Source organism: Fulvia fulva, chromosome 7 (assembly GCF_020509005.1).
Source record: "Fulvia fulva chromosome 7, complete sequence".
Taxonomy (NCBI): Eukaryota; Fungi; Ascomycota; class Dothideomycetes; order Mycosphaerellales; family Mycosphaerellaceae; genus Fulvia; species Fulvia fulva.
In genome coordinates, this window is record NC_063018.1 from 2,938,675 (window position 1) to 2,959,004 (window position 20,330).

General features: G+C 46.1%; 3 protein-coding genes across 3 annotated transcripts; all 3 read left to right on the top strand.

Annotated features, from left to right (window-relative positions):
* Positions 1-386: 386 nt before the first annotated feature.
* CLAFUR5_10405 (uncharacterized protein) lies at positions 387-2,113 on the top strand (the record flags this gene model as incomplete). The annotated part of the gene is made up of 2 exons (XM_047909553.1): positions 387-1,237; positions 1,354-2,113. The coding sequence occupies 2 exons, from the start codon at positions 387-389 to the stop codon at positions 2,111-2,113; spliced, it is 1,611 nt and encodes a 536-aa protein (XP_047764594.1).
* A 641-nt stretch (positions 2,114-2,754) lies between these two features.
* CLAFUR5_10406 (uncharacterized protein) lies at positions 2,755-3,286 on the top strand (the record flags this gene model as incomplete). The annotated part of the gene is made up of 2 exons (XM_047909554.1): positions 2,755-2,784; positions 2,840-3,286. The coding sequence occupies 2 exons, from the start codon at positions 2,755-2,757 to the stop codon at positions 3,284-3,286; spliced, it is 477 nt and encodes a 158-aa protein (XP_047764529.1).
* Positions 3,287-3,954: 668 nt separating this feature from the next.
* On the top strand, positions 3,955-4,199 carry CLAFUR5_10407 (uncharacterized protein; the record flags this gene model as incomplete). Its single annotated transcript, XM_047909555.1, has 2 exons — positions 3,955-3,969; positions 4,026-4,199. 2 exons carry the CDS (start codon positions 3,955-3,957, stop codon positions 4,197-4,199), a joined length of 189 nt encoding a protein of 62 aa, XP_047764528.1.
* Between the last annotated feature and the right edge of the window lie 16,131 nt (positions 4,200-20,330).

Here is a 20,330-nt window from a genome sequence, read left to right on the forward strand (position 1 = left end):
TACACATTACCTAGATCGACGCGCGATCGAGACTTGGTGCGCTGGACCCGGAGGAGCTTGGGCGCATATCTAGGGAGGAGTTTCAGATCGAGTGAAGGCAAACCGCAACAGTAGCTCGAGGGTCAAGGTGCATTGGCATTGAACGAAAAGAGACAAGAGGACCCACAAACGGCGACGACGACCCACCTTCGAAGGACGTTGCGACGTCGACCTGCACCTTTGCAACAAACGCCATTCTTTGCTCTGCACACCTGCATAGAATAGACCACCGAGCCACGAGGCACCGCCGTCTGCCATTGCCATAGCCATATCGCTGTCTTAATGCTCAGTGGAAGGCCGAGGAACTGACTGGGAAAGCAGGACAGCGTCTCTGGCGCACTGCGTACATGAACGAGCTCTGCGAGCAGCTGCACAAGATGGAACCGCCGACAACACCACCGCGCCGAACACCGCGTCTCAATCGCGCTCGGACACCACCATCGCCACGGCACGGTGCGCTTTTCGATGACTACGAGCCATACTCGCCACGCCGCTCGACTCGAAGCACATTGACCAGCAACCCATACAGCAGCGTGAACAAGACTGCTGGCGGTGACAGCCTTGCAGGGATCCACGAGACTCCTGCCAAGAAGCCGCGCTTTGCGATCGAGAATCTGCTCTCGCCACCGTCATCACCCGCATCTGCACCACGCAACAAGCTGAACTTTAATGCAACCCCGCGACGTGCCGACAATACAACTCACGACAATACAAACAAGAAACATCACCTGGACCCATCTTCCTCATCTCGCGGAATCTCTGGCATGCTACCCACGCCATCAAAGACACCGACGATGACTCCCGCCCGTAAGCACCAGCGCGCATCGAGCATGCAAGACACTGCGCGCGTCCTGCGCTTCCAGCCTGACGATCCCAACGATGTGATGCCGACTCGCAAGGACAAGCGCAAGCAGAAGCCAGCCCGTAATGTCGCCGCGCAAGACTTTGGACTCGATGGCGACGACTTCAGCGAGACTGCCAGCCAGCGCAGTGGCAGCTTCCAGATTTACGCCGAGGCGCATGCCAGAGTGCCACAGCTGGACACTTCGGCAGAGAATGTATTCTATCGACCACGCGCCAACACCATCCCAGCAACCAGAAGCTCGCCGTGTAGGACGAGAAAGACTCAAGCGCAGATCCTAGAAGACCAGCGCATGGAGGAGGCTGTTGAGAGAGAGGAGGGCATGGTCTTTATGTTGTAAGTTGACCCTTTCCAGTCTTCGGTGCTGCTTAGAGCGAATGTTGGAGAACCGCATGCGCGGGCATCCCGGCGAACCCCCGGCTTTTCCAGTCCGCATGCTAACACAATCACAGCCGTGGCAAGAAAGTCTTTCGCAAGTTCCAAGACTCTGAGACAGGAGACGTCAACCTTGAACATTCTGACCGCCAGCGAGCGCTCAAGCGCTCTGTAGGCACCGCGGCTGAGCGACCCATCACCCGCAGCAACATACAGCCACGGCTTCTGTTCGGCACCTTCGATTCTGGCTACGCCGGCACCGACGATGTGGACGAAGAGGCCGAGACCGACCTCGACGTGTCCGATGCACCTGTCATCGAAGAGGTCCAGCCTGTGAGTGTGCCGATCAAGGTCGCATCCACCCCTGCCAGATCCAAGCCAGGTCCACAACGCATCATGACACCACCGACCACTGCTCGCACCACAAGAAAGCGCGATGCGGAGGAGGCCCTCGACAATCAAGCTACTCCCGAGCCTACACCAGCCCGCACGAACAAGAAGAAGAAGGTCGCCATCGATGCGGTACCGATCTTTAGGGACTGCACTCCGGAGCCTGTCTTGGCGAGTGAGCCTGAAGCTGCTGCTGTACCACTAACACCTCAACGCAGCACCCGCAAGAAGCCCGCCGAGAGAAACCTCACACCCATCATCGAGGATGAGCTCGACGCCGCACCTGTCAGCAGCCAAGAGTCATCCACTTCTGCGACCCGGCGCAAGCCTCGCAGCCCATTCGACGACTGGCCACGCACCAAGAGTGCTCACAAGCGGGAGGCTGATCCATTGGAGAGCTCAGGCTCGAAGCGGACCCGTGGCGCTGCAATCGCAGCGACTCCTTGAATTATCGCTCGCTCTTCTTGAAAGCAGTGCCTGTCAGTCGTGTCATCTCGATTGGCGGCTTTCCAGGGTCGCTCCTTCTCCGACTACTTCAAGACTCGACACAGGTGAAGCTGCAGCGCAGCGAGAACCAGCCGGCGAGTCATCATCTAATCACTTTTGCAGCACTCGCTGCGTCCACTCATTACTACTCGATACCACAACGAACCACGGCCGATGGGGAGGTTTCCTGTTTGCCGCAAGCAAGGGCACGGCGTCTGTTTGGCGTTGGAAGGTGCGACGATATGTTCTGTTTGTGCACTTGCGTTGGGCTGTTTGGTCCTGAACGGCTTTGAAGAGCTGGAAGCCTTGCACTTTGAGCGACAATGGGTTGAAGGACACTTCTAGGCCATGCTAGGCACTTGCCAGGTAGAACCATAGGAGATGAACTTGCACGTTTGAGATCAGTGTGTAGTGCTTTCCCTTCTCCACACTTCAGGTGCCAGCCGCAGAAGCAGAAGCTGCACAGCGGCAGGGGTCAACGCTGCTTTTGTCGCTCTTGCTTTCCCTTAACAACGCGCCTACTCACTCATGTTAAGGTGACGCTCAGCACTTGATCACCGTCGAAGCTGTTTTGACCATTCGATCCGTACATCATCATTACAATGGCAGACATCATCAACCCAGTCCCAAAGGTACGAAAGCTCAGTCCTGACCTGAAGATTGAGACAGCTGATTCTTGCCACACAGCCAAGGCCTTCCAGATATACCACCACATTCTTCGACTTCCTAAGCCTCCCCGCCGAACTGCAACTTCAGATCATCGAATTGATGGTCAAGGAGCCAAAGCCCATCAACATTGATCGGGACCTGACCTACCGCAGCGCCACCCAGCCAGCAATTACGAGAGTCTGCGGGAGCATCAGAGCTGATGCGCTGCCTCTTCATTACCGGCTTAATACATTCGAGGGAAACTACTGCAGCTGGTCGTGGCTGTGCGAGCGTACGATGAAATGCTTGAGCGGTATTGGCGCGGTCAATCATGGTTATTTGAAGGGAATGGTGCTATGTCACACTTTCCCGTATACGAAAAGGAAGGACTGCTTGAAGGCAGTGGAGTGGGCGTTGAGAAAGATGGAGGCGGAGGTGGTGGAGGGGAAGCATGAGAGAGTGATAGTCACGTTTCCGAAGAAGTAATGATGTCGAATGCAGGTGTAGCTGTACTGAATGGTGCGCAAACGTCCAGCAATCATCTTCATCCTCATCTCACCCGCCAAGCCCACATCACCTCCGTCCTCCGCATCCAACCTCTATAATGCACCCCCAAATTCGTACTCACATGACTCATCGGCCAGCCTGGTTCGCCCACATGACCGAGTGGTTAAGGCGCGGAGCAAATCAGCCTTACCCCACCAAGTAGCAAAATTGAACGGGTCACCCAACCTCCTAAGATTCGACCCTCGGGGCGTCGAATGTGCTTGGTGCGAGTGCGATATCGATACGGGGGGCAGTTGTCCGGGCGACCGGGCTGTCCTTAAAGACCCCTAGCAGTACGAGGCTGTTAGGGCTTTCTTTTTGTGCTTTTTCGTTCTGGATTTGGGTTGGATTTGGGTTGGATTTGGGGTTTGAAATTGTGCTGTGGGGTGAGGGCATGTGAATGCCAAGGTTGTGCGGTCTCGATTGCAAATTTTGTCGGCTGAGCTCACTTCTGCGCAAGGTGACTTCTCGAAAGTATCACCAGACCCTTCAGTAATACACAACTCACTACTAACACCACTTCAACATCTTCACGACCATCGCCAACTGTCGCCACCACTAAAGAGGTGCTCTCGCCACACTGACCAGGGCCAACCTCACTGCGCGACATGGCCACTCCAGCAGTAAATACAAAGATGTCCTTACAACTAAGACTTGATGGTGGCTAATACACTTGTAGGTCTCTGTCACGAAGGAATTCAAGATCTTCCGCTACCTCGACCTTCCGGCTGAACTGCAGCTCCGCATCATCTACTTCACAGTCACATCTCCCGACATTATCGATATCTCCGATGATGATGACATGCAGACCGCCATTGCTCAACCAGCTAAAATGTGCTGTTGGCGGTTGTGAACCTCCAAAGGTAAGCGTAGCGGAGTGGAGCTCTCTACCAACCCTTCTAGACTGCAATCCACGCTACCACTACCCGACGTACAGTGCTTATTATACGACATAGGCGTTAGCGACGAGTATATGTTTGCGAGTTCGCCAACAGGCACAGTGCGGTAGGTCACGTGACCCTAAAACTTGAAAGTTGACCAATCAGAGCGGGCGCTAAGGCTAGTTAAGGGCTAGTGATAGAGCTCCATCGGTCGTTACGCTTAATAACTACTACGACTTCAATCTATAAGACCTAAAGGCTAACCCGGGCTTATAACCTATTAAGAATAGGACACGAATTACGTAGCCGTAGAAGATAGGAATTATAGATTATATAAATAAAAAAGGACCTAATAAGATAGCGTATATCTATATATAGTATCGCTAGTTAATAGTATAGGTGTTTTAGGAGGGATAGCTATACTTAGGACTTAACTAGTAAGCCCTAAGTACTAATCCCCCTAAGTACCTAATGTTGACCCTATAACCTATATATTCTTAACATTTTAGATATTTAAAGACTCTACGTAGAGTTCTAGCTAAGAGTCGAATTTATCCTATTAGTTATAGCTCTTTAGAACTACTATACCCTACGGTAGAGTAATAGTTACTCCGTTTTTAGTAGTAGCTATAACTAAGGATAGAGGTTAGAGGCTAGTAGAAGTTCTACGCGAGTTTACTAGGCCTAGAGAGTACTACTATACTAGTTATAACGTGCTTTACTACCGAGCGGGCTATACTACTAAGTGGGCTACTTTTACTAAGAACTATACTACTTCTATAGATATAGCTATATAACTACTATTATAGCGTATATTGTCTTTAAACAATACTAAACTGATCTTAGCTATCTAGGCTACGAAACGCGACGCGATAATTACGAATCGACTTGCTATAAAGGTATACGACGCGTCTCGAACTATACTAGGGTATCGATTAAATAGACGACCTCCTCGGGGTAACTACGAGCCTAATTCGAAGAAGCTTATAGAGCTAGAAGAGAGGGTGATACTTGAGTATATACTCGAGCTAGATCTTAGAGGTTTCCCGCTATTAAAGGCTATGTTAAACAGGTACGAGTTGCGCAGCAGTGGAAGACGGCGGATCACACAAAAGACGAAGAAGGACCCAATGGGATAGCGTGTATCTACATACAGTATCGCCGGTGTTGGTGTAGGTAGATGCTAGGTGTCCGGATGTTGGCCAGCCTATAGGCTGGCAAACCCTAGTCACGTGATCTAATCACATGACACACCCACACCTACATGCTTGTCCTGCGGCCTGTATGTTCTCAACACTCCCACTCAGGCCACATGGTCTCCTACAATCCCTTTACGCAAGCTGGAGCTGCCTTACAAAGTTTTGGAACTGCTGGCCATTGAGGGGCTTTGTTAACCCATCAGCAGCCATGTCCTTTGTATGGCAGTAGTCCACTGCAATCTTCTTCTGCCACCAGAGATGTCTGACATAGTTATATGCAACATCAATATGCTTTGACCTTTCATGCACATGGGCATCTTTGACAAGTGTCAAAGCGGCTTGGTTGTCACCCATGAGCTTGACTGGCCTTAGCTCGTCAACAGTGCCCTTGCTTGCCCTTACACTCGGCTGGAAAGAGCTCTTTCCCACCAGTTCTGGGCACCCCATTTCCCTGAGGACAGCAGCAAGAAATTGTGACTGCTTTGCGGCTGCGTTCATAGCCATGAACTCAGCTTCCATTGTTGATGTTGCAACAGACTTCTGCTTCCTACTCATCCAGGACACAGGTGATCCACAAAGGAACCACACGTATCCCAGAATTGAGACTCTATCCACTTTGTCCATAGCGTAGTCAGAGTCCGAGTATCCCTGGAGATTGCCCCCTCCCTTTCTATACATAAGACCTAGGTCTGGGTACGACCGCAGGTATCGGGAGAGCTTCTTCAAAGCCTTCATATGCTGCTGCGAGGGATCAGCAACAAATGAGCTAATTCTTCCAAGGGGGAATGCTAAGTCTGGCCTTGTCATTGTCATTGGCCACATCCAGGTACCATTGTGGCTCTGGTAATCCTGTTTGTTGCACCTCTCATCCATAGGTGCCGTAGGCACTAAATGCTCGTAGCTCTCCATAGGTGAGTGGGTTGGCGTAGCCTTCTCTCTAGCCATGTTCATCTTGGCTAAGTTAGCGTGGACATAGTGTCCTTGATCAAGCTTCAAAGTGCCTTGGGACCTGTCTCTTGTAATCCTCATTCCAAGGATCTTCGTAGGTTCACCAAGATCTTTAATCTTAAACACTTTTCCAAGCTCAGCCTTAAACCACTGAACATCTGACAGCTTCGGAGCTGCAATGGGTATGTCATCCACATGGGTAAGGACCATAAGGTCTCTATCCGTATGGATAAGTAGGCATGGATCTACCTGGGACTGGGTAAATCCAATCTTCTCTAGCTTCGCAACACAGAGCTTGTTCCAGTCTCTAGCTGCTTGCTTAAGCCCATAAAGGCTTCGTAGGACCTTGAACACCATGTTTGGAGGTGCTTCAACTCCTGGGGGTGGGATCATATAGATGTCTTCAAGAAGGCTGCTTTGGGTAAAAGCATTATTCACATCCACTAGGTGCATCTCGAGATCTCTCTCACATACTACTGCCATGAATACTCGGAGAGTATCATGTCTAACAGTAGGTGCAAAGGTCTCTTCGAAGTCAACCCCATATTTCTGTGAAAACCCTCTTGCAACTAGTCTTGCCTTGAACTTCTCAATGGCTCCACTAATCATTCTTTTCACATCAAAGACCCACCTAGAAGTAATTAGATTCGCACCCTTTGGCGGTACAACTGCTTCCCAGGTGTTGTTGCTTGCTAAGGCAATAAGTTCGTTCTCGATTGCCTCTCTCCACATATGTCCCCATTCGGGGTCTCCTACGGCTGCCTTATAGGACTTTGGGATTGGCACTTCCTGCTGATAGGCTATGGCCTGCCCAACAGCAGCAAATGCATGTTCTTCCACGTCGTTCAGAATCTCCTCTACCCAGCTCATTGTAGGGTCTAGATGGAACATCTGGGCGATAAGAGCCTTATGGTGTTTAGCCTCATGCTCTTCAGAGTTATCATCTCCGTCCCCCCTTGACCTCTTGTTGCCTGCAACCTGAGGTGGCGCTAGGTGTTCGGATGGGTCGAACTGAACGACATCTTCTTTTTCTTTCATTGGAGTACCCTGATCTCCAAACTTCTGGTATTCCCCAATGTCCTTTGGGGGAGGGGGAAGTTGCACAAACAGCGGTTGCTGTGGTGTTGATGACTTGGGTAGGTTCTGTACAGATCCACCGTTATCGGCCTTCGACAGTGTTGAAACCGCCTCAATATTTTCTCCTGGCCTTCGTAACGGTGTCTCTGATAATCCCCTATCGGAAAATTTCGCCCCAAAGGGCTTCCTCCCAACAGGATTGCGCTGTGGCGCTCGACTCGGCTGGTTAGTGAAGGTGATACCAAGATCCATATCTCCCCCCTTCTCATTCTCAAACCAGTCGACGTGACTATGCGCTTTTATTGCTTTCATGTCGGGATCCCAGAACAGCCATTGTTTTGTGGTGTTTTCTGAGTAGCCCACAAACACGGCTTCTTTTCCTCGGTTCATCAACTTGTCTCTCCTCAAGCCTTGAGGTTGGGCTCTTGGGTCTACATAGACCACAGCTTTGCATCCCCAGACGCGGAAATGGTCGACTGACGGTACTTGGCCAGTAAAGGCTTCTTCTGGTGAAAGAGCAATACCATCAATGATCGGACCATTAGGCAGTCTGTTTCTGATCACAGTCTGTGCTTGCAAAGCTTCTGGCCAGAACTCAACTGGCATGCCAGAGTCTTCAAGCATAGCCCGGACTGTGTTCTCAGAGGCTTGAATTGACCTTTCCACAGGTCCATTTTGAAGAGAGTTGTAGGCATCAGTTGTGTCCATCTGAGTGCCAAACTCCTTCTCCCACTCTTTTAGCAAGGCGAGAATTTCCTTTGCACCATCACTGCGGATCGCAGACAGAAAGCACCTTGACTGCCGTTCTGCCTGGACCTTCCAATCCCGTAGGGCTGCAGGAGCGTCGCTCCTGGCCTTCAAAGGGATTACCCACTTCTTCCTAGAGAAGTTGTCTACAATCTCAAGCCAATATTTGTATCCTAGCCTAGAGACTGCGCCCTGAAAAGGCCCACAGATGTCAATGGAGATGAGGGCCAGCCTCTCCCCTTTCCTCTCTGTGGCAGGTCCTTTGAACTTCCTCATGTTTGCAAGGGAGCAGACCTTGCAATTCTGGTGTTCAGAAGGAACAGGAATGGGATCTTTCTTGTCAGTGACTCTATGCAGGTTTCTTAGCAGTCCCTTGCCAAGGTGTGCACATCTTCTATGCCATAGCTCCCACTGATCTTCGGACTCAGTGTTAGCCATAGCGGTACCGTCACGTTCTTGAGAGAGTATGCCAGCATGCTGTGGCTCAAGAATTTCCGAGATCGAGTGGATAAACGGTACTCCTCCTCGAAGTTTGGTCTGGACAACGGGTTTACCAGACAAGGATTTTAGGGTGAAACTGGGTGGTTGGACAGCAAACTGTTGGCTGAACTGATTCCACGAAACAAGACTAACTCCAAGGCCAGGAACAAACAGGACATTTTCTAAGACAATTTGCTTTCCAGAAGGACCACCCATTACTGCACTTCCCATATGTGTAGCTTGTAGATAGCCACCCCCAACCTTGATCCACTTCCTCTTTTGAAGAGGCTTCAGTGTCCTGAATAGTGAATCTTGGTCAGTCATATGTGATGATGCACAAGAGTCAAGCAACCACTCGGACGAGGGGTACTTGCCTTTGGCTTCCACAGTGGAATGGGCAACCTCATCAACATCATCATCTTCTGATGGTATCTCAGGGTCTGATGCGTCTTCCTGGGTCGCATGGGCCCTTGCAGGCTTACTAGAGGAGGCCTTTGGCTTGCGGCTCTCCTTCATCTGCTTTGCAAGGTCCGTCATCACCTTGAGGACATCACGAAGGTTTGGTGATGATGACCTCCTACGAGGTGGTGACGGTTGTCTCTTAGCAGGGTAGGTAACCCTAGCTAGTTTGTCCTTGTTCCTAACAGCCTGCTGAGCTGCAGAAAGGTGTGGGCACTTGCTCATAAAATGGTCACCACCGCAGAGATGGCACGTGAGCTTGCCCTGGAAACCCTTCTTAGCGAACATGGCTGTCCCTTGATGAATCATTGATTCTTGCTTCTCCCTAAGAATTGCAAGAATGTCTTGTGGTGAGAGATTCACCTGGGCATCAATTGCATCGCGAATTGAGCCAAATGAGTCTGGCAGAGCTGCTAAGAGTTGCTGGATCTTTCTGTCCTCAGTCTTGATGTCTTGGAACTGAGGCGAGATTGAAACAGCCCTCCTTGCAATTGAGCTAAGCTCCTGCCAGGCGTCATCTATAGACTGGTCTTCTGTCATCACGAAATTGGTGTATTGCTGAAGCAAACTTCTTCCAGTAGCGAGAAGTCTTCTCTTATATTTAGCTTCAGCCCATTCCCACAACTCCTTCGCATGCCGGATCTCGTATGTCATCTCTTGGTCATCTGTCGACAGACAGATGTACATCTCATACAGGGCCGTTGCATTGTGCCGTCTGTACGATGCCTTCCTTATCGCTTGATCCAAAGGAAGGGATGACTCCGATGATGCAGAGGGTGTCGCTATAGATGGGGTTGCAGCGGGAATGTCCGTGATGATGTCTTCGAGGACCCAGTCAACCTGCTTTGATACCAGGTGTATTCTCATCAGCTTGAACCATGTTTCGTGGTTCTCTCTTGTCAGAAGAGGTGCTGCTCTCTTTCTTATGAACCCAGTCTCGTTCTCCATTTTTTGTAAGTTGAGGGACAGGTTGGCTGCCCTCAGGTAAAAGGATGTATTCGGTCGTACGCGATCGGATCGAAATGGGATAAACCGAACGCGAGGTTGATAGCGGAGAGGATGGCTATCCGCCGGGAAGAGGAGGAAAGTCGGTCGGTAAGGATCGTGTTAGTGCTGAGACACTGTAGCGTAACTCTCTCAGCAGAGGGGGTTTCTGAGACACTGCGGCTCTCTCAGATGGAACAGTTAGTCGATGCGAACGCGATGTCCGGAGAGCGACTCTTCTCAGTAAGCTCGCCCACTTGTCTGAGGTATTGGCACAGGCTCCCTGACTCGGAGTCTGACAGTGCCTCACTAGGCTCTTTCACGTCTTATATGCACCTACAGCGCGGCTGTAGCTTCCTGTGCAATGCGGGTGCGGCCTCCAGTCTGCCTTCCTTTTGTTCTGAAGAGGAATAACTCCAATACGACTTTGTCGAGGGTGAAACACCGAGTTGCTAACCCGGGCTCATAACCTGTTAAACAGGTACGAGTTGCGCAGCAGTGGAAGACGGCGGATCACACAAAAGACGAAGAAGGACCCAATGGGATAGCGTGTATCTACATACAGTATCGCCGGTGTTGGTGTAGGTAGATGCTAGGTGTCCGGATGTTGGCCAGCCTATAGGCTGGCAAACCCTAGTCACGTGATCTAATCACATGACACACCCACACCTACATGCTTGTCCTGCGGCCTGTATGTTCTCAACAGGCTAGTATATAAGTAATGGCCGATTTATTACTATAAGAGAAGGGTCTTAAGCCCGCTAGTCTTAATTAGATAGACAGGTTTATTAGGCGGTATCGTGAGCTAAAGATTTGTATAACACGTAGATACGATTATTAGCGAGCCCTAATAGAAGATCTAACGTGCTTTACTACCGAGCGGGCTATACTACCGAGTAGGCTACTTTTGCTAAGAACTATACTACTTCTACTTTAATTACGACGGTATCTTAACACGACGACATTCTATAGAATTGTTACTAGGAGGACAATTCCTCTTTAGATTCTTCGCTATCTAGCGAGTCTACTTAATAGGTACGTACATTATACCCCGACTCGCTATATCGCTTATAGCGTCGTAGCCTTAGTACTAACCGAATACTATCTAGCGACTCTCTACTCACTTCCTACCTCCTAGTATCCTCTAGAGGTATCAATTGCGACGCCTTATCGAAGGTTAGAGACCCTCTAGACTAAATATACTTGCGCTTTCGTGCTTTCCGCTATATAAGGGCCTCGTTAGACTTACGTAGCTTACTAATCTCGCTTCGTATAAGAGCTATCTAATACGCTATCTCTCTACTCCCTCTTTATTACCCTATTAAACGACCTTCCTCTTTCTACTACGCCTTTCTAAACCCGTAACGACGCTCTAAGACGTAATAATACCTATTATAAACCCTATCTCGTCGAAGTTATAGGTGTCCTAGTTAAGGATGCTATACTTCTCCTTTATATTACGTATAAGTAAGAACTACTTCTCGATAACGTCTAGATCTTCTATTAGGGCTCGCGAACGATCGTATCTACGTATTATACAAATCTTTAGCTCACGATACCGCCTAATAAGCCTATCTATCTAATTAAGACTAGTAGGCTTAAGACCCTTCTCTTATAGTAATAAATCGGCTATTACTCGTATACTAGCCTTTAATAGCGGGAAACCTATAAGGGCGCGCGTACTATAGGGTCCGAACGAGATAGTTATTGTTCTACGAAGCTACGAAAGAGGAGCGCGAGGCGCGGCGAAGTTATAAAGTAAAGCCAAGCCGCGCTAACCCGATACGGAAGGTCCGCGGCTCAGCCGGGCCGACGTAGCTATAGTAGGGGGTCGCGGGCTACCCGTGACAGTACCCCCCCTCCTAAAATACGCCTTAGTCCTCTAAGCGTTATCTACCTTATAAGGCTATTTGCCTATCGAGCTCTATAATCGCGCGAACGCCTAATTATCCTCTAGTGCCCTATCGTTATCCGATAACATCTATAAGGGCGCGCGTACTATAGGGTCCGAACGAGATAGTTATTGTTCTACGAAGCTACGAAAGAGGAGCGCGAGGCGCGGCGAAGTTATAAAGTAAAGCCAAGCCGCGCTAACCCGATAAGGAAGGTCCGCGGTTCAGCCGGGCCGACGTAGCTATAGTAGGGGGTCGCGGGCTACCCGTAACAGTACCCCCCCTCCTAAAATACGCCTTAGTCCTCTAAGCGTTATCTACCTTATAAGGCTATTTGCCTATCGAGCTCTATAATCGCGCGAACGCCTAATTATCCTCTAGTACCCTATCGTCATCCGATAACATCGTATTTGCTCTATTAAGACTATCCTCGACCGGCTTCCTTCGAGAAACATATTACCTAGTTAGCTAGCTTACCCTAGACCTAAGTCTGTCTTCGGCTAGCACTCGCGTATAATCCTTATAACTAAAGTTAGGTATTATTATAGGCTCTATAGGCTCTACTTGAGTATCGAATATATACGGAGTAGATTCTATTAGAGGTAAGGCTCGATACGACTTATTCGTAACGATGTCTTTCGGAATAACCCTGATCGTATTAAGCCCGAGTACCTTAGTAGCTAGTAGGGACTAGTTAGATAGAGCTACGAAGCCTATAGGCGTAGACAACTCCGGCCGGTTATAGTAAAAGTCTATAATAGCGGCGGCTACGTGTTTAAGTATATCCTCTATAGGTTACTAGGTCTTACTATCATCCTCGTTCTAATATCTAGCCTATTTTACCTTATACTATATATCTACCTTACGCTTATACCCCTTCTTCACCTTACCTACCCGCTTACGGGTATATATATTAAGGATCTTTTCTACCTCGTATATATACGTAGGTACTACTACTATATCGGCTACTATATTAGCCTCGGTAGTGTTAGGTTCGATAGTTATCGGTAGTAGCGGCGCTAGATACTACCCTTTAAGTAGTAGGAAATCGGGGTGGTCGGCTCGTTATAGTAGTAAGGTATAGAAGCAGTTATTAAGTCCTACTAGAGCGTCTAATAGTTTTAGTCGATAAGAGAGTCTAGCCGGTATAACTTCCGTAATCTAGTAAGGGCCGGCATACCTTATATCTAGCTTCTTAGATAGTCGAGTCGTACGGATATTCTTAGTACTAAGATATACCTAATTCCCTACCTTATAGTCTAGAGGAATACTTTAGTAGCGGTTTGCTACTTCTACTTAGAGAGCTTATAACATTCGTATATTCTCTTAAAGGTACTTATAAAGCTCGTAAATTCGACGTATAAAGGTTTCTACTAATCGCGTATCTAGTCGCTAGAGAGTGGTCAGTCCTCCCTCCTTTCTAGCGTTCAGGTCAACTCGCTCTATAAACTTAGGGTTGTATCCTAAGGTGGCGTAGAACGGCGACATACTAGTAGTCTTAGACAGGTGATTGTTGATCGCGAACTAAGCAAGGTATAGCCATTCTGCCTAGTCATCCTATGCCTCGTTAGTAAACATACGGAGATACTGTTCTATCGCCTAGTTAGTACGTTCTGACTATCTATCAGTTTCTAGGTGATACGAAGAACTTAGCTTACGATTTGTACGGAGCATCTTATAGAGTTTCTTCTAGAAGGTAGCAACCTACTGCTTACTACGGTCTGATATAATAGTATTAGGAAACCCGCGCCGATAGAACACATATTTAAGGAAAAGCCTTGCCGCATTCTATGCTGTTATTGCGCTAATAGGGATCAGCTCGACTTCCTTAGTAAGCCTATTAGTGACGGTTATAATGTTGTTATAGACTATACCGTTAAGAGTACTATCTAGGAGTCCGACAACGAAGTCGACTACAATATGTTTCTAAGGCCGATCTGGAACAGGAAGTAGCTATAGTAATCCTAGTGGCTAGGAGTGTAGAGATTTTGTTATACGGTAGGTGCGGCAATTCGCGGTGTATCTACGTACGGATCTCGCTAATCTAGGCTAGTAGAATTCACGTACTACGAGTTTATAAGTACGAGCTCGTCCTAGATGGCCTGCTACTAGAGCGTTATAGTTTATCTTGATTATCCTAGTCTATAAAGCTTAGTCATTTAGTACCTATAAGCTCTAGCCGTCGTATTAGTTTCGAATATATAGTAGGTCGCTATCTACTTTATAGTGTACTAGGTGAATCTTCGCTCTCTATAGTAGTGTAGGAGTACGGTCTTTCTGTAGGTCCTTAATCGCGGTCTTGAGCTCGTTATCGGTTACGTACGCCGTCGACATTCGATACTCGAGTTCGGCTTCCCGCTAACTTTTACGCGTCGCTAGTTATTTAGTAGGCGTATCTCGTTCTATAGGTATAAACTCTTTAGCTTTAGGGTTTAGCTATACTAGTTCCTCTTCTTCCGGCGTATCTTCTACTATTACCTATAGTAAGGCGATCTTAAGGAATCGCTTAGGAGGTAGCAATATCTAATACTAATGCTAGTTCCGAGGGTCGTCTACCCCCTACGGAAGGTCCTAGCTACGTCTCGTTAGGCTGTCTAGCTTTATACCTTAAAGTCCTAGACGGTATATTATCTTAAAGTTAAACTATAACAAGAACTTAGCCTAACGCGCTTGTCGCCGATTTAGCTACTTTGTCTTTATAAAGTATTCTAGGTTCTTATAGTCGGTATAAATCTTGACTAGCTATAAGTCCTTATTATCTACCTCGTAGGCAAGCTCGGGTCTCTATTCCTTAAAAGCCTTAATAATAGCTAATAGTTCCTTGTTATAGATTTCATAATTATACTCCTATAGACTTAACTTCTTCGAGTAGAAGGCTATAGGATGTAGTATACTATTCTCGTTATACTACGAAAGTACGCCGGCGTTTATAAAATCTAAAGAATCTATCTCTACTACTATTTCCCTACCTAGTACGTAATGTACAAGTATACCGGCTTTGCTAAACGTAGCTTTCAAATTGTTAAAGGCTTGTTAGTAATCTAGTGACTATTAAATCCTTCTGTTCTTGTAATTACTTAGTCCGTCCGACTTAGTCAGGTTTGTAAGAGGAGTAGCTATACGCGAAAATGCTTCGATAAACCGCCTATAGAAGTTGGTAAATCTAAGGAAGGCCTACACATCCTTTAGGTTCTTAGGAGCTTCCTATTTCTAAATATATTTGAGTTTCTCGGGGTCTATCTCGATACCGTTAGGGGTTATAATTAGCCTAAGATACTTCACCTTCTATTAGTAGAATTCGCTTTTATCGATGTCTACTATAAGTCCTATATCGCGTAGCTTAGTAAGAACCTTCCGTACGTATTTAATGTGCTCCTCTAAGGTATTACTAAAGATAAGTACGTTATCTAGGTAGGCCGACACAAAGTCGTCTAGGTGTTCTTATAACACCTTATTAATATATAATTAGAACGATACTAGTCCGTTATATAAGCCGAATAGTAACACTAGACACTCGTAGATGCCGTATCGTGTCGTAAACGCCGTTAACTACTCGTACCCTTTAGCTATCCGTAACTTGTTAAAGGCTACTATAATGTCTAGCTTCGTAAAGTACTTCTTACCGTATATACGGTTAAGCGTCTCTTATATTAAGGGAATCGGATACCGGTTCTTAATAGTAATCGTATTTAATCCTCTATAGTCGATATAAACACGTAGCCTACCTCTAGGCTTACGTACTACTAGTACTAGTATAGGAGACTAGCTCGTCTTTTGCCCTACTTTCCGTACCTTCTCTTTAGATATTTACTCGTCTAGCCATTTCTTAACTACCTCGTTCTCCTTCTTAGCTAGGCCGTAGGGCTTGCGGTATAGTAGCTCTTATAGACTATTAGGCTTAATATGAATCTTATAATCTACGCCTAGTCGGTAAGGTAGGAGTCCTTTATAATCCTTAGCTAAGAAAGCGTCCGTAGTATCGTAGTATATCGGCGGTAACTTCTCCTTCGGGTTATAATTAAACTACTTGTTTAAGAATTGGTCTAGATTATTAGTAGCTATTATACTTAGCTTAAGCTCTCCGCCGTCGCTCTTACGCCTAGTAGGCATAATATAGATATACTTAGCCCTAGGCCGGTACGCGTACATCCCCTACGCGCGTTAAGAAACGCCCTAGTAGTCTACTTCTTTATCGTCTATGTCTTCTAGGTCATATAATAAGACGTTTAGCTCTGCCCCTCCTACTATAAAGCTCGCTACTTCTCTAGTAAGGGGCTCTAGTCCGTACCGTACTAGTGCCTACTTCTTCTTCTCGCGGTAGTTTAGGGATTATACTATTATCGATGTCTTATTCTATAGACAGTGACTAAAGTAGTAATCCGATCTGAATGCCACCTCGCCTATCTCCTAGAAGATGTTTAGGTTATACGCTATAAGCTACGGTAGGCTAAAGACGATATCGTATTCGAGGTCGGTAACGTAGTATAACATTTACTTATAGTAATTGCCGATAACTACGTCTATAAGGGCCGCGTATATAATCTACCGCGTAGTAGCCGTTCTATCTCCTAGTATTAGTCGTCGGCTCTACATTAAAGGGATTAGGGGTATTATATATTTACGTATAAATTTCTAGTTAAGAAAGAGAGAGGTAGAAGTAGAATCTATAAGGCCTCGAGCCTTTCTATATTATATAATTACGGGTAATACTAAATAAGGGTATATAGCTAGCTATTACTTATCTAGTATATATACCGATATCTTAAGCTCCTTACTATAGTCTATTACCGTCTCTTATATTCCGTGTCTCTTAATCTTATACTCTTTCTATCCTAGGAAGTTCGGGTAACCGCTATCTACTACGCTTAGGTAGCGGTCGTACTATTTCCCTACTACGGATCGGCGGCTAGGGAACTAAGGTTTACGTTCGGATTCGGCGTAGTATTACGTAGACGCGGTAGGCGGTAGTCGCTATCGTACCTATATATTAGGTATTTAGGGCTCGTCGATACGTAAGGACCTATACGGTAGCGGTAGTACTTACCCTACTTCTTAAGGTCTTCGCGCTACTTACGGTTAAGCGTAGGTAGGTTCTATAGATATATCGGTAGATCCTCCTTCTTCTTAGTACTAGCGTACTATAGTAGGCGCTATACTAAGGCACCTACTATACCGGTAGCGGTACTAGTAACTACGTTACCGTTGTTCTAGTTGTTCTAGCCGCTATTGCTATTCGAGTTGCTATTGCCCCGGGGGCGCTCCTTCTACGGGTATAGTCGATCTGTCTCGTAGAAACTCTCGTCTAGTACGGTACACTCCTCGATAACGTCTTATATACTATCTAGGCGGCGGTCGACTTTGCGGTCGCCGAAGGTCTTAATAAAGTACTTACGGTTTAGTCGGTTACGGAATAGTATAAGCTCGGTCTTATCGGTCTATAATATCTAGGCGCGTAACTTCGAGTTATCACGTTAGAAGTATAGGAAGTTATTGTACGGGCTTATATAGGGTGTTTTAAAAGTAGGTTATATATTGTATATGTCTATCTAGAATAGACAAGTGTTGCTCTTAAAGAGGCTATAGGTGACTAATTAGTCACCTGATTCTTAGCGTACGTGGCCTTAAGTTTTAATAATAGGATATTGCCTATATATACGCTCGGATCGCGATACGAGTAGCGGGTATAGAAGGCTATAAAGGTTTCGCCTTATTCTTACTTATAGGTAGTAATATTAACTATAGCCTTAGTTCCTTTATTACGTATACTATATTAGCGTATTATCTAATCTAATAACTCTTCTCTAGTCTTAAACTCGTTAAAGGACTACTGTCTAGGCATAGGGATCCTCGGCTTAATACTTCGCTAAGGATTACCTTACGTCTACCTATATACGAAGCGTAGACTATCTACCTTAGTATAAGGAAAAGGCGATGTTAGGCCGCGTATATATAGCGGCGAAGTTAAGGGATCCTATACGTTATTAGTACGTAAGGATGGCGATAGAGGTGGGTTAATAACCCTCTAGAACAGTCTAATTAAGGTATTAATCTACTAGTACTATCGTTTTGCGTACATTCGTAGATATACTAAATTTAGCGGCTAGCTTCTTAAACTAGTCTTCTTAAGAGAGCTATAGTAAGCGCTTGTTTCTATCGCGCGTAACCTTGATTCCTAGGAACTAGGAGAGATCACCGAGCTCGTATATCTCGTACTTAGTAAGTAGCCGCTACTTAATGTTAGTAGTATAGGCCTTATACTTACGGTAGTAGAGCATAACTAGGTCGTTAACGTAAAAGAAGAACATAACCTTATTATTATAGTAGATACATTCGGAGTCCGATAGAGGTACTAGTCTAAGGGAGGCTAGCGTCTCGGTTAGGGAGTTATACTATAATAAAGGGGACTCCTTTAGACCGTAGAGGGCCTTAACTAGCTTAAGGGCGTGTCTATAGGATGGCCTATCGATTCTAGGAGGTAGTTATAGATATATAGTATATAGTAGGTCCTAGTTTAGGAAGGCGTTAATAATATCGAATTGTTCGGCTTCTAGGTCGAAGCTCGCGGCTATAGTAAAGTAGAGGCGGAACATACTTACTAGTAGTATAGCGGCGTATGTGTCTAAGTATGTTCCTTATAAATCGCCTCTTACGTATAGCCTAGCCTTAAAGCTCTTTAGTATACCGTACTCGTCTAGTTTATATTTATATACCTACTTAAGCGGTAGTAGTAGCTAAAGTCCCTCCTCTTACTAAGCATCCTAATCCTTCTCTTCCTTTATTACCTATCTATATGTGCCTATTGCTAGGGCTTTAGCAAACTCCTTAGCTATAGCTTCGATCTACTATTAGGAGAAGCGGTATTTTATAGCGGCTCGGTAGTTAGAAGGTTCGGGCGGAAGGTCATCGCGGTATATAGAGGTAGTAGTATTAACACGCCTTAGAGGGCTATTACCTCTTCGTATAGGGCTTCGATCGCTCTTATCGCGATAGGCGCGTGTTCTAGGTCGTATACCGGATATCTAGCCGATAATTATATTAGCGACTATAATCTAGTATAGTATATAGTAGAAGTAGGCCGTTCGTAGGCGCTTTCTATTCTCTATAACTATATAGTTAGACTCCTCTAGTGTATAGAGCTCTAGCTCTAGGGGGAAGAGTAGTGTGTTAGACGCGTTATATATTAACGCGTCTTCTAGTAGTGTGAATATAAATAGATATAGCTCGCGATTAGGGTCCGTGTTACCTATAATCTCCTTACGGTCTTCTACGGTAAGGGCATCTATTATCTACTACTATAGGGTGTCGTAGTAGTTAGTAGTGTTAGGTACTAACTACTATATATTGTCTTAAGTCACGTGATCTGTTACGTACTCGATTTGCCGGTCTTTTTAGTTATATATTACTAACTCGCGGTGTTACGGCTAGTATAGTTCTTGCCTAAGGAGCTTTTAGTAGGCGTCTCGAGGTTGTTAGGTATACGGCTACTAAGCCTATTCTTCTACCCCCTCGGCCTATACTATGTCTTACTCGTAATAAGCGATATATAGGTCGTAGTATTATTTAGGCTCTTTAGCCGGTTCCGCTATTACGATGTTCTCGATAGGGGTCGTGTACCCTACTATTAGGCGTAATAGGTTATAGAACGTAGTCTTATCGAAGAGGACGTCCTTAACTCGTATAATCCTATCTTTTAATAGGTCCTATACGCGGTAGATGTTAGTAGAGTCGTATCCTATAAGGTAGCCTATAAGCGCTCTCTCTTAGAGTTTCTCGCTCTTACTAGGCTGATCTAGTCTATAGATAAACATATATATAAGGGAGCTATATACTACTATATAACCTACGTTCGGAATTCGTCCTATTACTAATTCGAATAGGGTCTTCTAGCCCTTTGACTAGATAGGGGATCGCTAGAGGATGTATACCGCTACTATAGTATATTCTAGCTAAAGCTTTTCCGGTAATCGTACGTAGATACGAATAGTTCTACTTATAGTGATAATTAGAGCTCTAGCTCTTTCTACTAGGTCCTACGTAGGCGCGTATTCCGCGGTTACGTGCTATTTAATCTTGTTATTATTAATGACTAAGCGGAACACCTTCCTAATAGCGGGCTCGTTATTACTATAGAAGTATACAAACCTACGACTAATAAAGTTAATGAAGCTTAGTAGGCTATTAAAGCAAGCTAACACCGATTACTAATCCCTATTCTTAATAGTGAACTAGAAGTGTCTATAGGTATCTAGATCGTAGAAGTAGACGAGGTACCTATTACCGTTATAGGCGACAGTGAATTCTACTAAGTCTATAGCTA